The sequence below is a fragment of the Rhincodon typus genome, chromosome 18 (genome assembly GCF_021869965.1).
Source record: "Rhincodon typus isolate 14 chromosome 18, sRhiTyp1.1, whole genome shotgun sequence".
NCBI lineage: Eukaryota > Metazoa > Chordata > Chondrichthyes > Orectolobiformes > Rhincodontidae > Rhincodon > Rhincodon typus.
The window spans coordinates 38,353,847-38,377,460 of NC_063349.1; the positions used below are offsets into that span (position 1 = coordinate 38,353,847).

Below are 23,614 nucleotides of genomic sequence, written 5' to 3' on the forward strand. Positions count from 1 at the left end.
ACACCTTGTTATCTCAGATTCTCCAGCATCTGCAGTTCCTACTATCTCTAATTAGCATGTCCTCCTGTTGTTTCACCCTCAGGAATTTATACAGCTTATCCTTGAAATGTCCATTTTCTTTGTCCTTTTATTCTTTCATGGGATGTGAGTATTGCCGGCAAGACCAACATTTGTTGATGATTCCTATTTATCCTTGAATTGATGGACCACTTCAGAGGTCACTTAAGAGTAAATCACATTGTTGAGGGTCTGGAGTCTCATGTAGACCAGATGGGGTAAGGATGCAAGATTTCCTTCCTTAAAGGATATTAGGACACAAGATGGGTTTTTACAACAATCCAGTCTAGTCCAGACTTATTAATTTATTTGAACTTCCTCCAGCTGCCATAGTAGGATTTTGAACCCATATGCTCAGATCATTAGACCTGGTGGCTGGATTAGTAGTCCACTAATGTTAACATTACAACACCATTTTCCCTATATTCTAACCACTAAATTACTCACTATGCTCAACAGAACTAAGCAATTAGTCAGCCTATCTGATCAAAACTGCAGTCCTGCCACATCCAGTCATGAATTATATTAAATAAGTAAAAGAAGAAGGAGGTTCCATGAAGATCCCAATCTTCACAATGATGGGACCCTGCACTTGAGTGCAGAAGACAAAACTGAAGCATTTCCAAGCAACTTCAGCCAGATGTGCTGAGTAGATTATCTTTCTTGGGCTACTTCTGAGGCCCCTACCATTGACATCTTCAGCTGATTTGATTCACTGCATGTGAAATCCAGAAACAGCTGACTACACCAGATGGAGCAAAGACTATGGACTCTACCAACAATATGTATGCAGTCCTAAACACTTGTGTTCTAGATCTAGCTGTGTTTTCTCATCAATACTGCTTGTCCTTAGAATGGAAAATTGCCCAGTCGGTCCTCTTCATAAAAGAGCAGGACAATATTTTTCTGGCCAAATACTGCCTATTGGCTTCCTCTCAATCATCAACAAAAGCGTGGAAGGGAGCATAAACAATGCTGACAAGCAGCGCTCTCCAAGAACCTGTATACCTGTTGCTCAGTTTAAGTTCTGCCCAGACTATTTGACTCCGAGTCTCAATATCGCCTTCGTTCAAACAGACAAAAGAGTTAAGTTCTATAAGTGACGTGAGAATGACTGCCCGTGACAAAAGACAATGAGGCATCGAGGAGCCCTATCAGTATTGAAGTCAGTGGAAATCAGGGGGAAATCTCTCCGTTGGTTGGAGTCATAATCAGTACAAAGGAAGATGATTCCAGTTGTTGGAGGCCAATCATATCAACCCCAGGATATCACTTTCAGAATATCACTTAGGGTAGTGTCCTAGAACCAACCATACTCAACTGCTTTATCAATGATATTCTGTCCATTGTAAGCTCAGAAATAGGATACCTGCTGATGACCTGGGCAAGTAGGCTTCAGCTGATAAATGACACCCAACAATTACATCACACAAATACCAAGTGGTAGATATTTTCAACAAGGGAGAATCTAACCATCTACCCTGAATGTTGAATGGCACTACCATGACTGAATCCCCCACCAAAAATATCTTACGCTACTTTTGACCAGAGGTTTGCTCAGACCAGCCATATGGTGACAAGAAGAGATGAAAAGCTGTGGTGAATAATTTACTTTCTGACTCTCTGATGCCTTTCCAAAATCTAGCAGGTGCAAGTCAGAAGTGTGATGATCTAATGTCTACTACCTGAATGAGTGCAGCTCTCATCACAATTTAAGAAGTTGAACACCATCCATGACAAAGCAGCCTGCTTGATTGGCAGCCTATGTAACACTTTAAACATTCACTTCCTCCACCAACAGTCCATTGTGCCTACAAAAGTACACCATTTACAGGATGCTCTGCAGTAAAAATTTCTTTCATCTGCCAAAATTGTGATCTCTTCCACCTTGAAGGACAATGGCAGCAGGCAGTGGAACACCACCATCTCCAAATCACATACCAGCCTGACTGCAAAGAATGTAACATTACCTTTTCATAGTTGCATGTGTCAAAATGCTGGAACTTCTTCCCTAACAGCACTTTGGTTTACCTACATCAAATGGAATGTAACAGTTCAAGAAGGCAGTTTAGCATTACCACTTCAATTAATTAGGTGGTATCAATGTGGATTTCACAAGCTTCAAAATCTCCCCTCCCCCTACCGCATCCCAAAACCAGCCCAGCTCGTCCCCACTTCCCTAACCTGTTCTTCCTCCCACCTATCCACTCCTCCCACCTCAAGCCGCACCCCCATCTCCTACCTACTAACCTCATCCCGCCCCCTTGACCTGTCTGTCCTCCCTGGACTGACCTATCTCCTCCCTACCTCCCCACCTATACTCACCTTTACTGGCTCCATCCCTGCCTCTTTGACCTGTCTGTTTCCTCTCCACCTATCCTCTCCTCTATCCATCTTCTATCCGCCTCCCACTCTCTCCCTATTTATTTCAGAACCCCCTTCCCCTCCCCCATTTCTGAAGAAGGGTCTCGGCCCGAAACGTCAGCCTTCCTGCTCCTATGATGCTGCTTGGCCTGCTGTGTTCATCCAGCTCTACACCTTGCTATCTCAGATTCTCCAGCATCTGCAGTTCTTACTATCTCTGACATAATTAAAAGCTTGCCTTGTCACATCCCATGAAAGAATGAAAAAAAGTATGCAATTGTAATGGATATTAGGAGCTTCAGGCAATATTCCTCAGGAGAGATTTTTTTGGTTACCACTTTAGAGAAAACGTTTACTGTTATTGTGCAATAAGTACAGGAATATTTATTTATTTTTTAAATTACTAGAATAATGTACCTTTATTTAGAATAATGATTTGCCTATAGATGATTTCAAACGTTTTCAATGTGATAACATGTTACCGTGAGGAACACGGGGTAGTACAAATTTAAGTAATCATTTGAACATATTGCCTGGTACTTTAATGATTTCAATAAATTGTTTCAACAATCATCGATATATTACAACTGCCAAAATAATTAACTGGCACAGTTCTCCAGAACTGGAAAATGGCATATCAGAATCACACAGAAATAACTCTGTCAATACATTTTCTGTCTGTCAACAGCAAATCACCCGAATATAGACACTTTTCATCTCTGTGGAATACTGACACTTCTTTTGGTAAATCCTTACTCTCTTTATGTAAACATTCCTTCCCTCTCTGTCTATGAACACTGATTTGTCTTTTTACATGGACCTACTGACTTTAGACACTTTCATTTGTGTCTGCAAACACTCATCCCACTGTCTATAAATACCACTTGCCTTCCTGCCCCTGTCATTTTTGACTCTGTGAGTTCTCAATTCACTACTTGTAAACCCACTAACTTCATAATCTGCACTAATTCACTTCTTTGACTTTGGGTTCCAGATGGATAAAGGCAACTCTCACAGTGAGATCATGAAGTTGCGCATGATAATCGGACCATAGGTTTTTTTAATAGACATATTCAAGTGTCAGATCGTGGGTTAAATATTGATGGACCATGTTAGTCTGTAGTCTTCATATTTTTGAGCAGTTAAACATCTTTAAAGGAGGTTTCATGTGATGGGAACTCACACATCAGCTTATGATTTTCATACAAATGGACGTACAAACATTGGTTTAGATTTTGTTTTGCAGTGACATCAGTGCAGTGTGATTTGCAGAAACCAAATCAATGAAAAATATCTGAATGATTCCACTCTTTCATGTCACTATAAATAACAGGACTTACATACACAGATTCCGTATTATAAACACTGCCCTGCTTTAAACATTGTAATAATTTAACATGATAGCTATCAGCCCATGCTGCCTTTTGCCCTTTAAATGATTTCACTGAATGTAGTTGGGACATTTCTCAAAGAAGTGTTAGGATTTATTTTGAAAGAATGTACAGCTCACTGCCTGTGTTAAAATGCAGTGTTGTACATGTGTAGCTTTTCTTAAAAAAAACTCTTCTTTAAAATTCTTATTGTGAAACATCACAAATTGTCCAACAGAAAGAAAAACAAAAATGCAAAAGTACAGAAAGGCAGATCTATTTACCATAGCTTTCTTTTCATTCCCTTTCCCCAACTTTTGTTCCTGACGTTTTCCTGAAATTTCAGCGGGAAGCTTTCAGCGGTCGAGGGAAATATTTCGACTTACTTTTAGGAGAAGCAATTTGAACGTGAAAGAATGAGGAGTGGAATTTATATAGCACCTTATTACATCTCTCAGAAACACTCTAAGGCCTTTGACAGAAAATAAATTGTTTTCAGTTGTGAAACACAGCAAGCATTTTACACATATTAGGCAGCATTTTAAAATCTTGTAAATGACTATTATTGTCAAGATGCCAATTGGTGTGATCTTCCAGGTGGTAGCCTCCTAATTGGCCAACGGCCAACTACCTTCTAATTGTAAGAACGATAGCTTGTTCCTGTGTCTGCAGACTCAATCACAAGGTGACAGCTTTAGATGAATGGCAGCCCTATTGGCAGATGTAGTTGTTGCTGCTGTAGGAGGGGACCATAGTGTCAGGCCACCACTGTGGAGGAGCAACTTTGCAACAGTTTGGCCTGAGGGTATGTCATATGTTGCAGCACCAAACAGTGGTGACTTGGGAATGTTTTGCTGTAACCAATTCTTTTTTCTATGCCAAGTCTAAGGGTCTGTTCATTTAACACTGATGGAAGATGTACCACCATTGTCTTAGTGAAAGTCTTACATACGATCTAGTTTATTGCATTATGGCAATAGGTACAAGGTACATTGATTAGTTAGGCACAAGTGCAAAGACTATCAGGAGCCAAGGATGATATTTCTGTCTCCATCAGGACCTTGTATTAGTTTGCTTTCTCTCCATCCAAAAATGTGTGAAGCTGTGACAATCTGTGACATCACCAGACTGGTTGGAACTTAATGCAGTTTTAACACTTACTTTGCCGTTCTATTATCATGAAGGAAGTCATGCAGCACGCTGGGTAGTTCATGCTGCTTCTACCCAACCTGATGATCCTGTGTTTTTGGCTACAATAATTCCTTGTACATCTCCAATTTATGTCACACATTCATTTTTTAATTTTCAACTAAAATAAGCAGGTTCAATGATTTATTGTTTTATTCAAAGCACTCCCTTGAACATTACAGGATTAAACATTGTGGTGTTAGCCAAACTTGCACATGTACATGATCCTTCAAGGGTCCAGTGAGGGCCCCTTCCAAAAAGTAAGTATTTGATTATTTCGAAGGATTCTGTTACATTTGTTAGTTTGGGTGCAGGTGGGGAAGTATCCTGAGCGAGTGAGTAGGCAACGCTGAGAAAATGCTGGGTTAGTGGTGTTGGGGAATTGGGTGGGTGACTGTAAGTGAGGGAGGACTTGCCGGCAAAGTGAGAATGGTGGAACATGGGCTTTGATGGGAGTGAGTGCAGTAGAAGAGATAGAGTGATGAGTTAGAGAGAAGATGGTGACACTTATATAAGTGGAGTGGAGAAGATCATTGACCTTCTTCCTACAGTGCTGGACATTCCTCCTGATGGCTAAGAATGAGGCAACTTCAAACAGTGCTGGGATCCTCTAGTGTTCTGGTGTTATGGTCTCCACTCCTAGCCTGAAGAAGAGGATGCTCGGGCTTTTCTCTTTAGAACTCTGTTTAGAATGATGAAGGATGAGAGGTGTCTTTATAGAGGTGTACAAAATGATCAGAGATATAGATAGAGTGGATAGCCAGAGACTTTTTCCTAGGGTGGAGGTAGCTATTATGAGGGGACATAGTTTTAAAGTGAGTGGAGGTAGATATAGGGGAGACGTCAGAGGTAGGTTCTTTACTCAGAGAGTGGTGGGGCGTGGAATGCATTGCTGGAGAGGGTAGTGGAATCGGCCTCATTAGGGGCATTTAAGCGGCTATTAGAAAGGCATATGGATGATAATATAAGGTAGGGGTGGAGGTTAGATAATCCTTAGGTTTAGGGTAAAAGTTCGGCACAACATCGTGGGCCGAAGGGCCTGTACTGTGCTGTACAGTTCTATGTTCTATGTTCTATGTCCTGCCTCTGCATCACCTCATCCAGCAGAACTTCTAGGATAAAAACCGAAAGAACTGTGGATGCTGTAAATCAGGAACAAAAACAAAGTTGCTGGAAAAGCTCAGCAGGTCTGGCAGCATCTGTGAAGGAAAAAGCGGAGTTAATGTTTTGGGTCAGGTGACCCTTCCTCAGAACTCAGAACCCTTCTTCAGTTCTTCAGAACTTCTAGGATCCTGCCTGTAAACTGAGGCTTCAATTTCCCCATGTCTGCCATGTCAGGAGCAAATGTCAGGAACTGAAGGGGCAGTTCCAGAATGATAGTATTTGTCTGGGTGTACAATGAGGACATGGTCACACAGCATGCTAGTGAACTCTGGTATATTCATCAATTGGAAAGTTGTTTTCAGAACAGTGCGTGAAAAGATGGGGCCAGAATTGGATGTGAAATTGATAGATCTCACGGCAGAATTCCTTCCAAAACTCTCAACGTGACTTGGACTTAGCCAAAAAAAGTGTAAATTCAACCCATGATTTGTACAGAAGCATGAAAAGTCCTGCTCCCCATTACAGATGTATTCAAATTCTTAAAGGGAAGTAACAGGGCTGGTCAATTTCAAACAATGACTTGGATGCAATGAACCTACCTGGCTCAAACATTTGATGACCAAGTTTGACATTGAGGCTAACTTGTCTCTGAATTATCTTTGCCAGATCTGTCATCTTGGAGCTGCTTTGATCCCAGAAGGACTATCAGATTTCCCATTCTTGCAAGGAATAATAGTCATGAGTCACTAATAGAACTAACAAGCATGTGTTTAAGCTCTCAGTAATAAATCTGCAGTTACTAGGAACTCCACCTGCTGGCATGTTGAGCAACATAACTAATCATTAACGTATGTGTGCATTCATAACATTGTTCTGACCAGAGATTGTACTCTATCAATGGGGAATTCTATTTTAATGCCAAAATGGCAGCAAAAGTGATATATTTTTTGTGAGAGGTTACATTATTTTGTTTACATTCTTTCTTAAAAAGAAAGACTCTTGCCATATATTAAAATGGAATCTATCAAATACAGAATGAGCAACTAGACTGCATCCAGTAATTATCAGAATAGAGGCAAGCTCATCAGCTTATGGAATATAACACTCCTTGTATTATATGAACATTATAGCCAAGAGAACGCAAATGGTTAGTAGATGTCATATCTACCTCATTCAGTTCTGGACAGAGGAGACTGTCAAAACCCATTTGGTGACTTAGTGCAAATTATTTAATAGCAATTTGCTATAAAACATAATATTTTACAACAAAGGGAAATCAAATCCACTTTAATAGCTAAGTGTCTTACGTAACTGAAATGATTTGTTTATTTAAATCACATATATCTGGATAGATTTGTCTTTTATTCATCAATCTATTTGTAACAACAGAAGAGAAAGTAGCTCCACACTTAGCTAAATACTTGCCTCTGATCACAATATTTCTGAAAAGTCTAATTTTTGGAAAGAACTTTGTGTTTCATCCGTGAAGTGAACCAATTCCCTATTTATGAGTGTTACATGGTCACTAGCAATTCAATTGTGTCTGAGCTCTTGCATAGATACTTCTAATCACAGCTAACTGGAAGAATCTAAACTGGACATTGATTTACTGGACTCTCTAATTCAAGTGAACTAATTCTGATATTTTTGATCTAAAGTAATTTGCCATTTGTAACTTCTCTTTCTTCTTGTCTTTTTTCTTGCATGATTGTGTGCGTGAATGTGTATCACAAACCATTCTGCTGGGTTTTAAATGCAATAATAAACACTACTTTGTAATAACCCTAAAGAATTTTTGTAGATTATTTTAAATTGCCCTTCACAAGGGAGGTTTGGACAACAAATTACCATTTACTTTTCAAAGGGAAAAGAAAACAAGAAATAAAAATATTAAAAAAACTCTGTTACAGATGAAAGAAGAAAACTGTAAGAATAATCCAGTTAATCTCTCCCTCTTGTCTGTTACACTCAATTAGAGGTGTAAGGTTTCAACAGCATCTGCTTCCTTTCCTTCAATATAACTAAGGCAGAAAAAAAAGGCAAGATATTACAATATAGTTGATGGATATCTACAATAGAAAGTGAACATGCTGGAAGCATTTAGAGATAAGTCAAAATCTGTGGAGAGGCAAGTAAATTGATATCTCTGGTACAGAATATTTATTCACTGGAGCCTTGCCAATCACTTGTTTGACATTTGCGTGCATTGTTCTCAAACTGGCTCTCCAGGTTACCATGTTTGGTGCTGATTTTGCCTATCTTTTTTCTCATCAATTTGGGGACGGATGCCTGAATTTAATGTTAAAAATGAACCTCCACTAGGTAGATTGGAGCATGTCACCTACTTGATGATCACGTTGTCCAGGTCTAATTCAATGTACCTGTCTTATGTGATGTTGATTGCTTAATTGAAGTCCTTGTGAGTCATTTTGATAAATTGACTCCCTTTCTGTAACACTGAATAGCAGGATAGTATGAGTTGAAAGCCTACTTCCAGCAAATATTTCCTAGTTTTGATAAAAATGCACTGGATATCTTGGTTCTGGAACTTGCACATGAGCTAGAGGAAGCCCTGCTATTTCATGGACAGTGGTTTTGAACTTTACTTTTATTTCTAATAATTAATGCATTGTGCATTGCTATATTAGTTTGGAAATGGAATAAACTTTATGATAACAGATTAGGTTTCTTTCGTATCAGTATTAGTCGTGTGCTAGTGTGAATGAGATTACCACAGGATGAGGTGAAGAAACGATAACTGCAATAGCAATGAGGTGACCTAGACATTTTGATGCTAAATGACAAATCTGCAGATATGTGTTACTCTGTAAATAAAACATACTTTTGTTTTTCCTGAACAGATGCTGTTAGCAACAAAATATTTGTAATGGCCAGTAGAAATCATGTTATAGAAATAAGTGTGTTCTGGGTATTGTAGGATGAACTCGAACTCTCATTAGAATGGTCCTTACTAAAATAACAATGGCTTTTTATTTTAGTGATTCTTTTTTCCTTCAAGGCTTTCCTAGCCATTAATTAATTTGTTACAAGGTAAAATATAAAAATATTTGACTTTTTTTTAGCCACTCTGGATCTGGATTATTGGTGCTAAGTTCTCCTGTTGCTGTCTGCAACAGACATCATCTGTGATGCTCCCTGTTAAATGTAAATCTCAATGAAACCCCTGTCTAGTTGCAGTTAGAATCTCATTTTGCCTGAAATGCATCTGTAAAAGAAACACTGGGGAAGGTGAATATCAAAGGAAGAGGGAAACAGGTAACAATTCTGAGGACTGTGCTACTGAAGACAAATGCACATCCGTATGACTTTGGATGTTGCTGACAATGATGACCTGACACCACAGGAACATGTGCTTTCCAAACTCTCCTGAGATAAACCTTTGCAAAGATCATTAAGTACTGTGTGTTTCTGTTGCTGAGTTTGATAACCCCAGGTTGAAAAAAGGAAATCTCATTGTTGTTAGTTTTGCACTGTACCAGGAATATTTTCTTTATACATATTTAGGTGATAGTCCTTGTTTTAATCCCAAGCGACATATTCGTTCCCTAAGTATTCTGTTATTCATAAATGATTTAATCTTTGAACCAACTATTTTTACACTTTTTTTTATTTATCAGAGGGCTGCTTCTACAGGAAAATGACCGGTTCTCAGAGGCCTTGCATTACTATAAATTGGCAATTGGTAGCAGGCCTACCCTGGCATGTAAGTAACCACGCATCACTGTTGATAACATTAACAGACTTTTGCATTTGGAAATAGCTAATGAGTTGTATTGTTTAGCAAAATAGCAATGCTATCCAGATTTAGGGCATTAATTTAAAACAAACCAAATGTGCGTTGGTCAACACTCATTATGATGTGGCAATTAATGTGTCAGTATGGTAATTTATGGTTATTCCTCTTTGCTGTAATAGCGATGAAAGCTTGATTTCATAACACTGATGAAAGCCTGATTTTGCTCCAGTTTCTGCTCTTGTAGCTGAAAATAGTTTTTGTTGTCATTTTTTTTATATATGGGAATAGTTCTGGTGTACTAATTTTCTGATTTTTAACTTCTCCATATGTTCCTGCTGAAAACTCCACACTGCAACACAAGACCAGGCAGAAACCACATTTTAAATGGAGGGGCTTAATTATTTTAAGATATTTATTCCATCTGATGGTTAATAGCACAGTGTACATTGTACACCAGTGGGCTGTGCCACACCTCTCAGTGTAGCAAAATGTTTGAACCATGAATATTAGAGATGCAAGACCTCCCCAAAAAGAAGATGGCAGCTTTGGTAAATCCAGGCATTAGGTTAGATACCCATCTCTTTTGGGAAATAGCATTTGATAGATGTAAATAGCACAAGATAAAAATATATACAGGAGTTGTAAACCAGGTCTACTGTTTGCCTAGTCATTTCAGTGACATTTCAGAAGTTCAATATAAGCTTGAGTGCTCCAGTAATTGAGCCATTTAATTTTCCTTTTATGTCAATACTAATATTCTAATAACCAGTGGTGTCTTTGCCAACGCTTGGTAAAAGAAATTCCAAACTATAGTGAAAAATGTCAATTTTTGTGCACAAACACAGAGAACTGAATCTTGTTTCTAAGTTAACATCTCTGACAGCTGTTTACTCCTTTTCTTGCAGCTGCCTATCTGAACACTGGGATTATCTTAATGAACCAGGGCAGGTTCGAAGAAGCCAAGAGAACCTTTGTTATATGTGCTGACATCTCAGACGAAAACCTCAAAGACCCTCATACCCACAGGAGTTCTGTAACAAGCTGCTTGTACAACTTAGGCAAACTCCTACATGAACAAGGACAGCATGAGGTAGGAATAGATTAAAAGTACAATGGTAACAGTGAACATGTAAGGTATGTTCCAACAGGAGCAGGCCATTCAATCATTCGAGACTATTCAGTCATTTAAGAAGATCATAGCTGAATAATGTGTGGAATAATTTGGGGCCCTGAACAATGTGGTCTATGGTGAGGAATCTGAGAGAATCACATGAAATATCCAGTGAGGCCTTTCTTAATGTCAGGAGTAACTAGCTATATTTTATGACTAAGTTACTGAAGTCATATCTAGGTTCTTGCTGGGCAGCAGTGAGATGCCTATTAACAGGGATTGTTGCTTGTTATTAGCCTCATTAAATGCACATCTTGCCTCATTAATACATAGCTTCCTATCATACCAGTTGCAGCAAGGAAAACAGATGCTGAAAACTCCTGAGATAAAAATCAGAGCGGAATATCTGGCACTTTCAACTTGCTGCTTGTTCTGTCATCTTGGTCACCCAGCAACAACATATCAGGGCACATTCCAGGGCATCGGTTGCACTCACCCCACTTTCACGGAAGCTGGCAATCAACACATGCCAGCCTCTGTGGTATCTTTCCAATCCACTTGCAGGATGTGTCAACATTTTAAAGCTGTACTTTGGTGTGCACCAGCAATTAGTATTGCAATGCAAGAACACTTCACGTGCAGGGACAGGCACCCAGCTCATGGATTGTTGCATCTCAAAATGGCTCATTACTTTCTTAGAGCTGACCTATTTGAATCTACTTGGAAGCTCACATCCTCCCTGTGGTGACTTTTTGCATTTTGATCCCTCAGCCAGAACTATCAGGCTCACAGTACTTCTGCCTTGCGCTGCCATTTAGCACAGATACAAATCCAGGACGCTTGTCATGGTTGTTAATAGTCCTCATTAAGTGAAGTAAGACAGCTTTCGGTTAGGAGATCCCAGCGTGTAAATTAAAGGCAACCTCCAATATCAGCCCAAAGGATTGTACACTGCCAGTTGGCCACAGAGCGGTCGGGTCAGGATCCTCTCCTCATAACAGATAAGGAGCCAAATATCGGTCTGCTCCACCATCCTTTTAGGAGTGTTTTTTCTTCTGGAATGAGAGAAAGGGAAGGATTGAATCTGATAAAATGGGTGGCACAGCTGCGAATGCTAACATTGGGCTGGGAAAGTTGGTACACGTGTCCTGAACAAGCGATTAGGCATTGCAAAGTCATTCAGGGTTAGGAGGGGAGGGTGTTAGGGTGGGTGAGAGTGAGTGAGGGAAGACATGGCATATAATGGTCAGAAGTGTAGAGTGTGAGCCTTTGTGGAAGGTTGGTGCAGCAGCAGAAATACAGTGAGTGTGGTGTCGTAGGGGGAAGGTTGTAGCACTTACTCTGGCTAAACAAAGAAGGTCCTGGCCTTCTTCTTTCACTACTGGGCTTTCCTCCATACCACTGAGATTGCAATCACCTGGCTGATGACCTCAGACCAGACTGGCAGAGTCTGATATAGCATCCTCCTCTGCTAGTCCTGGAGGAAATGGATGTTCCTCCACTGCACCATCTTGTCTAGGATCCTCTAGGTAGCTGCCTGCAAAGCAAGTTGCCAATTTCCCCTTAACTGCCAAGTCTGGGGCAAAGGTCATGGACTTTGCAGAGCATCTTTGAGCTGACAGTGCTTGTCTGGGTCCACAATGGCCTTTTAAAGATGGCACAGATCCAGGGATGTTAGTCTATTCAAGGATATCCCAGCAGTGATGAGTTCTTCTGCTTATGGCGAATGGCCTAGCATCAGTTGTGAGGGGCATCATAGGGGCAGGGTACTTGGTTAATGAATGCATTTGGGCCAATGGCATAAGAAAACGCGAGAGGCCTCACTGAGAGAAATTCATGATGATATTACACTTAGACAAAAATCTGTAAAATTCAGCCTTATACTTTAATTTCATCTAAGGCTTAATATCGTTGCCTAAAAATGTAAATGCATCACTCAAACTGACACATAAGGCAGAATCTTCTGCATCTTGAGGTTGTGAGCTTGAAGGTAGAAATGGCATTTAATCAGGCAGTGTGTTGGCTTACCCAAACCTTGCCACCAGCAGAATTAGCCCTGAGCGAGAAGTCCCATGGTCAAAATCCCCACTCCACTGTCATTGAGACTTTTAAGTTGCTAATTAAAAACCACTTAATGACCTCAACCCACAATGCAGGGGCCCACATTTACTTGGCTCCTGATTGAGCGACTAGACGTTGGGGTGGGAGGATCCCAGCTGGAAATTATATGACAGCCCCTGTTTCCAATCATTCTGACCCCTCTATTCTTGACTCCCTTTTGGGAAATCTGACTCCTCCCCCCTTTTGGTATAATTTACTTTTTCCTGTGTCCTTGGTGATCCTAGGAGTCTGGGAGATGCAGCCACAGCTTCCGCCATGACATTGCTGAGTGCAAAATGCTTGTCACTTCTCTTTTGGCTGGGATACAGGGCAGGAATTCTCCTCCCTGATCGACCACTAATGACCTCACCACGGTCTTGGAGATACAGAGGAAATTTGGGATTTAGGAAGAGCATGCCAATTGAATACAAAATTTGCTTGATGGTAGGAGACAGAGGGTGGTGGTAGAGGGTTGTTTTTTCAGTCTGGAGTCCTGTGGCCAGTGGTGTTCCACAGGGATCGGTGCTTGGTCCATTGTTGTTTGTCCTTTATATAAATAATGTGGATAGGAATATAGGAAGAATGGCTAGTCATTTTGTGGATGACATCAAAATTAGTGGTATAATAGACAGTGAGGAAAGTTAGCTAAGACTACAAAGGGATCTTGATCAGCTGGGCCAATGGGTTGAGGAGTGGCAGACGGAGTTTAATTTAGATAAATGCGAGGTGTTGCAAGTTGGTGAGGCGAGCAAGAACAGGACTTGCACAGTATAGGGTAGGGCCCTGGGGAGTGTTGTGGAAGAGAGAGACCTTGTGGTTCAGATACATAGTTCATTGAAAAGTTGTGTCACAGATAGACAGAGTGGTAAAGAAGCAGTTTAGAATGCTCACCTTCATTGTTCAGTTTAGGAGTTAGGACATCATGTTGCAGTTGTACAGGATCATGCTGAAATCACTTTTGGAGTATTGTGTATACTCCTGGTTGCCCTACTATAGGAAGGATGTTATTAAATTGGAGAGGGTGCAGAAAAGATTTACAAAGATGCGACTGGGATTGGAGGGTTTGAGTTATAAGGAGAGACTCGATAAACTGGGACTTTTTTCACTGGAGCATAGGAGGTTGAGAAGTGACCTTATAGAAGTTTATAAAATCGTCAGGGGCAGAGATAAGGTGAATAACAAAGGTTTTTTTGCCCCTAAGGTGGAGCAGTTCAAAACTAGAGAGCATAATTTTAACGTGACAGGAGAAAGATTTAAAACTTTTTCACATAAATAACACAGAGTGTGGTTCATATGTGGAATGAACTGCAAAAGGCAGTGATAGGTACACATACAGTTACAATATTTAAGAGACATTTGCATAGGTACATGAATGGGAAAAATTTAGAAGGATATGGGCCAAATACAGACAAATGGGATTAATTTAGTTTGAGCATCTTAGTTGGCATGGATGAGTTGGACTGCAGGGTCTATTACTGTGCTGTGTGACTGTGTGACTCTGTGACTCTCATGGGCTTTGTAGCCAGTACACAAGATCCCCAACACCTCAACAAGAATTTAGCCCATAATTGGGGCAATTTATCTTTTTTAATCAGATGCCAGATGCTGATTTAGAATCCAAGTTTGTATGGTCCAACATCAAAATATCAAAGCACTGATATCCGTGATAGGCACAACACCTTTAAAAATGATAAAACATTTATTACTACGAAGGTCTTAAACTTTCCATTTACTCCCGGAGCAAATAATATTTGCAAAATATTCTAATGCAATAAATTTTGTTTCCTGAGAGATGTAACCCATTACCCATTTTTTGGCCTGACGTATGACAACAAAATTCATGGTACAAGCACGTGTGTGTATAGAGGAATATGTCTGATGGTTGTCTAGAGCAGACCTTTTGCTAGTGAGTGCCACAAAAAGTTATTGATGATGTATGAGTTATTGGCAGTCTTCATGGACGTTACAGAGATCATTCCCTCTCAACCCAAAAAAGAAATTGCAGTCATAACCTGCTAGAGTTAATGTTAAAGTTGTAAGTAACTTGGCTGATTAGCCTGACCTTCCACCAATTCCAAGATTGTTAAAGTAACTATGTAACTTGATATCAATGGAATTGTTAATTATGTATGCATATTCCAATATTTGCGGTGGAGACTTAACAAGGAGAGCAAGCTAATAAAATTAAAGAGAGTGCCAGGATTTATATAGATGGTTTACTTCCAAATGCTATGTATCACGTTAACTATTGAGCGATTTTCTTTCTACACCTAACATTTTCAATACTGTAAATGCATGAAAAAATTTTACTAGTTGGGTGGGCATTAATTTTTGTATTATATGCAGAACTGTGCTATGCTTGAGGAAAATAGCTGGCAGCTAGCAGTATAACTTTGTTCTGCTGGCTTACACTGATTAAAGTAAATAGCAGCCTCAAACTGGAATCTCGATTGTAGATGATCACAGCTACTCGCTCTCCTGTGTTATGCAATGTCTGTCTCCTATCTTGCAGCAGGATCCAATTCCTGAGCTTATCAGTATTATCCTGCGTAAATATCTTTAAGGGATCAATCAAAAATTAAATACACAGTGGTCCCCTGAGACTTTTTCAGTTAAAGAACCAGTGGATTAAGTTTCAGTACGTTTATTGAAGGTACCATTACACAGTGACAGTTACGTGCTGACAAAAAAATATGTTCAATGTTGTAAAAGGAATCTATTTGGTCCATCGTGCTGTGCTAGCACTTCAGAAGCAGTCTTTCTTAGTTTCACACCCTGACTCTTTAAGCAATGCTTTGTAAATTCCTTATCATCAAGTACCATCTGATTTTGTTTTAAAATTATTTATGGAATCAGCTTCCACGCTTTTTCATTAGAATGCTCTTGTTCTTTTGCCAATGATTTTAAGAACCCAGCAACTACACAGAACTTGAAAACTGATGGGTGGGACCTGGACTTGGAAGTCCTGGCCCCATTTCTGAGAGCTTTTGCTGATAGGGAGAGGAGGTCAGGGCATAGCTCACATATCAATAAATTTGATCAGGTCATTTGAATTCAGTGCTACATTCAAACAGACTTTGTCCTCATAAGGGCCTTAACTCAGCATCACACAACTTTAGGGCAGCATCTGATTTACATTTTGGGTTGGTGGGCCCAACTTCATCCTACACCTTTCATCCTGGACAGGAAATCAGATCTGTTGAGGCAGTTTCTTTCAAAGCAGACACAGCGAGCTGGAAATTTTTAGAGTGGACATGAGGTCTGTTGAATGCCAATCTATTAAAGGTTAGAAAACAGACTGCCTGTCAGTGAGTTGAGAAAATCTTTCCAGCAGTTGCAATTGCTGTTTGTCGTCATTACATTACAGGACTTACCACTCCCGAACATCCCGGATGTCCTCTTATTTCAAGGACCACAACATCCCCCTTTGGAGGTCGAAAATGCTCTCGACCGCATCTCTTGCGTTTCCCGCACATCTGCCCTCACATCCCCTCCTCGCAATAAAAACAAAGACAGAACTCCCTTTTTCTCATGTATCACCCCACTAACCTCCGCATCCAACGTATCATTCTCCGCCACTTCCGCCACCTGCAATCCGACCCCACGACCAAAGATAAATTTCCCTCCCCACCCCTATCTGCCTTTTGCAGGGACCACTCTCTCCGTGACTCCCTCGTCCGCTCCACACTCCCCTCTAGCCCCACCACCACCAGCACCTTTCCCTGCAACCACAGGAAGTACTACACCTCCCCCCTCACCTCCATCCAAGGCACCAAACAAACCTTTCGCATCAGACAGAGGTTCACCTGCACATCCGTCACTGCGGTCTGTTGCATCCGCTGCTCCCAATGTGGCGTCCTCTACATCGGTGAGACCAAGTGGAGGCTCATATACTGCTTTGCAGAGCACCTGAGCTCTATTCATTACAAATGACAACACCTTCTACTTGCAAACCACCTCAACCCCTCCCCCCCCCCCCCCCCCCACTCCCTGGGTGACATGTCCATCCTGGGCCTCCCCCAGTGTCACAATGACGGCACCTGGAAACTGGAGGAGCAGCACCTCATATTCCGCCTTGGGAGCCTACAATCCAATAGTCTCAATGTGGACTTTACCAGTTTCAAAATCTCCCCAACCCCAGCTTCATCCCATGACCAACCCACCCTCTCATCCCCGCCTCCTTGACCTGACACAACCTGTCCATCTTCTCTCCCAACTATCTGCTTCTCCCACCTCACTGACAATCCCCACCACTGCCTACCTGCATTCACCTATCACCATCCCACCCCTACCTTCCCCCGCCCCCCCCCCCCTCTCTCTATTTTTTTCTGAGCTGTCTTCCCCCTCCCCCACTTCTGAAGAAGAATTCCGACCCGAAACGTCAGCTTTCCTGCTTCTCTGATGCTGGCTGGCCTGCTGTGCTCCTCCTGCTCCATACTGTGTTATCTCTGATTCCAGGATCGGCAGTTCTCACTGTCTCCCATTAATCCATCATTAGTGTTTGGCTGCTTTCCTCGACCTATAATTATTTCAGCAAAGGATGTGGGGATGGGATCTTCTAAGTTCACAGTTTAATTGATTGAGCGAGATTATTAAAGATTTGATGTGTTTGACAGGTGATAGAATTTGAGCATTTAGAGCCTAAAAGTTAAGGAAATAACTTTAATGAAGTCCTAGAGAACTAAATTGTGCATTTTAAACAGCCCACTTCAGCCACAAACAGTTCCTGTTGCAGTTCCTAATGTGTGTCCAGGATCAGCAGGCCCAAATATATCCCACACCTGCCACCTCAGAGTCAAAATCAGGACTAATGAGAATCTTTCTCCCGAGGCAGTTGCGAGAAACTGGAAACATTCCTGAATTGTGCTTTTTGTCACAGGACCAAAATTCTATCGTTAAATTTGTGACCTCTGGCTATTGATCTACTTGCCAGTGGGTAGACTTTTCTTCTATCTCCTCTATCAATGCTTCTTATCACTTTGAATTTCTTGATTTCATTCCCTCTTAAACTTCGCTGTACCGAGAAGAATAATCCTAATGTGTTGTGCGCAATTTTGAGCGCCAGGAAAGATGGTCAGAGAAGATATAAAGGCCTCAGAAAAGCTTACAGAGAGAGTTTATCAGATTGTTATCGGGGCTGATAGACTAGAGTTATGAAGAGTTGGAAAAGTTAAGATTGCTAATATGGAGCCTATCATGCTACAACGTCCTGCTAGGAACCTGTCGGCAACACTCACCTCAGGATCAGTCCCTGCCCAACAGGTTTGGCCTGCAGGCCGTTTCTGTGCAGCAGTCTATTGCTTTCCAGTCATCTCAAGCTAGTGAGTTGGATGGGGTGCTAGTTTCATGTTGACAGCTTTCAGCTTAAATTCAACTGAAATTTGAATTTCAAAATGATCCAGTTTCCCCAACTAATGACTTGGTGCTCAATGAGGACAAAATTAAAAATAACCTCTAATCTCTCGACTCCCTTTCCCACCCCACCTGCCAATAATTCACCATTTCCTCCACTGAAGTAAATTCAGTTCTCAAACCCTGGATTCCTCTTGAATCCAGTCTCTTAGTGGATCTTTTACCTTTCACACTCTGTAAACTTGACTTGGTCTAAATCTCCTGTGTTGATATCCCAATGTGCTGTAGGTCCATCTGCACATCATCACATGTGCTTGTTAATTTGTCTTTGCTTCACCAGTGTATTTAATTTAAAAGGCTCCACATATGTGCTTTCTACATAGGCTTTCACCTTATTTTGAAAACTGTTTCCAGCTCTACAACAGTTAAAGAACACTGCGTTCCTGCAAATCTGATACCTTACACATTCACCACTTTCTACTCCACCCATTGGCAGCTGGGCCTTCAGCTGTCAATGGATCATAAAATCAGAACAAATCAGAGCAGGAATAAGCCATCTGGTCTATTTGAGCCTGCTCCACTTTACAATGAGATCATGGCTGGTCGTTATATGGCCATAACTCCATTTTTCTTCCTCTCTCCCATAACCCTCAAGTCTCTCATCAAACATCTATCTAATATGTTATTGAATATATTCAATGACCCAACCTCCGCTGCTGTCTGAGGAGGTGCATTCCAAAGATGAATGACTCTCTGAGAGAAGAAATCAAGGTCCTGAGATTTTATTCTGGGCCTAAACCTCTGTACCTCTCCATCTCACAATCTGTCCAGTTATAATCCTCATGGGGAGCTAAAAACCAAAATAACCACATTTATTAAATGATCCTTAAATTAATAAATTATCTTTAAGATTTCACTTTTTGTAACTTTTGTAACACAAATCGGCACCATTGACAATTTAGCATGAATTAATAGACAAATGTAATTAATTTTCAAATAAAAAGCTAACTTTGACATTAAATAGTTGATGCAACAAAGGTACACCTTGCACAATAGCAACCCCTCTTCAGCATGTATGATGGTACTTAGCTACACTGTTCCACAATATGCTGTTTCCGAGGGTAGGTCAGGAGTCTACTTGACGACCACTTCTGCCTTTAAATTTCACGTATCATCTGTAAGGTACACTTTCCCTTTGTTTGTGACAGTCCCGATGATGTAGCTGTCCAAAGTTGCTTTTCAATCAACTACATGGTTAATGGTTTTGTCACTTTTGGGCAAAAACCTAGCATTTTAAAATTTTGGAGGAAAAAATCTAGCCCAATAGTGACTGTGCAATCGCTGTTGATCATTGTAAAAAACCATCTAGTTCGCTAATATCCATTAGGAAGGAAATCTGCTGTCTTTTACCTGGTCTGGCCTATATGGAACTCTGAATCCACACAGATGCGGTTGACTCTTAACTTCCCTCTGAGCAAACGGTGATGAGCAACACGTTTCAGCTTAGCCGGAGATGTCCATTCCCGTGAATGGCTTTTAAAAATTCATAAACAGAACAGAGGAACAGTCACTTGACCTGACACGACAACTCTGATTTCTGTTATGTCTCCCTTTCTTCTTAACTGGGAATTCTTCCACAGTTGACAGGGCCTTTGATTGTATTCAGCTCATTCCCCACAATTCTGCTTTCACCTATCCTATGGTTGCAGAACTACAAGAGGGTTCTCTGGATCCTCATCAACCAACCCAGAAGCCTCATGGATAATAATCCTTTATCTCTGCCACTCTGGGACAGGCTGATCATTCCTCAATCCAGCCAAACACACTGGCTATTTCCCTGGACAGCTTTCTGTGCAAGCACAGGAAATACAACCCCTGCTCTTTCATCTCTCCGTCCTCATCCTCCAAAGCTGCAGACAGTACTTCAGGCAAAACCATGATTAACATGACATTCTCCCAATTTATTTATCTCTCACAATGCAACCTATTCTACACTGCTCTTCACTTTCTGTTTTTATTTCATATTTCCATCTGCAGTACTTTGTATTTTTATAACACTAGACCTCAATAGAAATGGAATCGGCAGATGTATAATAGGAGACTAATCAGCTTTCACTCAATTTCTGCCTCTTTATGAAATGTTGCTTTTTTAAGCTTGTTACCTACTTTATTCCACAATATGTTCATTGCACAGAATGCTGAGAATGATCTTGTCCTTGCACAAATAATGGGCTGTCTTGAAAGGAGAGGTAGTTCTAGTTCAAGTTCAAGTACAGTCAATGGACATTCCCACAAATGGAAAAAACAAGGTGAAAAATTCCAGAGCTCCCTGAATGCTGAAAGAAGTAGAAATTAACGTGAAACAGAAAACAATGTGCTTACAACAGAAGTGACATGGATAATACAATAGAAGAGAAGGCTGATTTTTAAAAATTTATTCAGGAGATGGGGCGCCATTACCAGGACCAGCATTTATTGTTCATCCCTGGTTGCTCCTCAAAAGGTGGTGGTATGCTGCTTTCTTGAACCACTGCAGTCCAATTGGGGTAGATCGGCCCACATTGCCTTAGGGAGAGTGTTCCAGGATTTTGACCTCACAACACTTGAAGGAACAGCAATATATTTCCAAGTCAGGGTGGTGAGTGACTTGGAGAGAAAATCACATGTGCTGGTATTCCCATCTTTTCCTTATAGATGGTAGTGATTGTGTGTTTGGAACAAAGAAGTTTCAGAGGGGAGTTGAAATATTAAATAAGAGACGTAAGGAGAGTATAGTAAGAGGTGGATTGCAACGGTTCAAGAAAGCAGTTCATCACCATCTTGTCAAAAGCAGCTAGGGACAGGCAATAAATGCTGGCCAGCCAGAAAAGCCCACACCCCAAAAATGAATTTAAAAAAAAAAACTGGCAACTAATATAAAAGGAAATCCAAAAGTCTTCCAAAGGCATTTCAGTAGTAAAGGAGGATTGGAGCTGATTAGGGAACAAAAATGGAATTTATGCGTGGAAGTGGGGAGGGAGGATAAGATATTAAAATAATGCTTTGCATCTCTCTGTTGAAAAAAGAGTCTTGTTAACTTCATAGAATTTTAATTTTAATAAAATTTGAGTTGCAAATCACAGTTTCTTTTCAATGTAGGATGCATTAGTTGTTTATAAGGAAGCAATACAGAAGATGCCGAAACAGTTTGCACCGCAGAGCTTATACAACATGATGGGTGAGTGTACCAACACACGCCTTGCAATCACACTGCCACATGTAAAGAAGTGTGTTTATGTTTTTATAAGGATATGTTTGGCCAAATAGGTCTGTAATAATGTCATCTTTTTAATCAAATACTGTAAAGCAGCTCTTTTGAATTACCTAGCCCAGTAATTATGTATCATCTTGTGGAATTGGCTCCAGTCAAAAGCTTCTTATAAACTGATGAATTTTTCAACCAAAATTAAGCTCAAAGTCATAAATTAGGTAACATTAAAAATGGTGGTGTAGCAGTACACCATATGATGCTTATTAAGTGAAAATTAATTCTTATTATATTAGCCAAAGTACCACATTAAAAGTGCTTGTTAAACAGAAACTTAAGTTGATCTTGTGTTGGTGACACATGATGGTTCAAGTACCACTGTAGAGACATTTTTGCTTATTTAGAGTTGCAATCTAGAGAATAGGCTTATTACAGCCAAAAGATGAGTCAATATATATTGTAAATTTGTTATCATGCCTCGAAGCCTAGTTGGCTACTTGACTACAAAATTGTATTGCCCTAGGAAAATATTACTGTAGTGTAATGTGTTATTTTAAGCTGTTCAATTTTGTTTGAGTGGTAACAAACAAAAAACATGAATAACAGTAATATGTTAAATTTGTCAATTGTGATTAATAATTCCCTAGTCAAACTTAGATAAAATCACTAAACCATAAACACTCTTGGGGTTGAAAATATAGTGTGAACATTTCCAATGTTTAAAAACAAACATTATCGGCTGGATTTTCTGAGGAGTAGCAATCTCTTGCAGATTGCCAATCCAGCCCTTCTTTTTTCACAAAAGAAGGAAGTTCCACACTTCTGAAAGGAGATTCCACTCGAGGTTCTGTCAGAAATGCGGAACTGTACTTCCATTTTGGCAGTTTTTCCATAACGCAGAACTGTCGGTGAAGGCAGACGAATGGGGATCAGGCAAGGACTGGGAGCATGAAGATCCAGTTAGTTCCAGTTGGCGGTGGTTGTGGGGAGTAGAGGTGGGAGCTGTCAGGGGTTGGGTCCAATATCGGGGGATGGGTTCAGGAGTTGATCAGGGCAGGGCTGTTAGCTCCTTAGGCATAGGATGTTGAATCTTGGGGTGGTGGGGCAGGTCCTATATCAGGTCCTGGGGTGGGGTGACTTGTTGGATTTTGATGACTTGTGTGTTGGGTCCCTGGGGGGTTATCAGGTCAGGGTTTAGGGTCTGTAAGTGATTTTGGGGAGGTGAAGAATGGCATGTGTGAGTTAAGAATGGGATCAGTTAAATATTTTTTAGGAGTTAGACTACTTATTTATTAGTGCAACTTTTCTTGTGGAACTATTTCACTGAATTTAATTGGAACTCTCCAAAATCTCTGATTTGAATCAAGGGACTTTGAGAGTTTTAGCCTCTACGGAATTGCCTAGTGGAAAATTCAAATTCCTGGGCAATTCCTTCCGAATCTGCTATGATGCAGGATTCTGCAGGCTCTCCATACACACCTCCCATCTACACTGGAATAATGACTGCCTGGCCAATGGAAAATCCGGTCTAATATGCCTGTAGATTTTAACTTGGAACCAATCCTTAAATATCCATTACTATTGTCTCCCTAGTTAGGGTTACATTGTTTCCTCAGGAATGTGATTTTAGATTAATGCTATTTTTCTGAGGATGCTGGCCTCCTACCTGTTATAATATATTATTCTTTGGGCTGAATAATGATTTGGAGGAGTAGTCTTGCTGGTGACATGCTTCATTTCTATTTCCAGTCAGCACGGTCGAATTCCAAAAGGTCATTACTCAAACTGGACATCAAAGTACTGTATGCCGGGCTTCTCTGTTGTGTGGAATCTGTCCATTTGTTAACTTGTCACATTATAACGAAGCACAGGAGTTGGACATGTTTAAACGATTTTCCTTGGTATGCTTGTGCTATGAGAGAATATCATTAAAGATACATATCGTTGTGAGCTTTGACCTTTAT

At 40.5% G+C, this 23,614-nt stretch overlaps 1 protein-coding gene across 2 annotated transcripts in view; it reads left to right on the forward strand.

Annotated features, from left to right (window-relative positions):
• Window positions 1-23,614, forward strand: part of tmtc2a (transmembrane O-mannosyltransferase targeting cadherins 2a) — a 177,553-nt gene that overhangs the window by 124,056 nt on the left and 29,883 nt on the right. For both annotated transcript variants that reach the window (XM_020526956.2, XM_048608011.1), the window contains exons 5-7: window positions 9,722-9,807; window positions 10,746-10,930; window positions 21,542-21,620. In XM_020526956.2, the coding sequence (XP_020382545.2) occupies window positions 9,722-9,807; window positions 10,746-10,930; window positions 21,542-21,620 (350 nt within the window). The remainder of the gene's footprint in view (window positions 1-9,721; window positions 9,808-10,745; window positions 10,931-21,541; window positions 21,621-23,614) is intronic.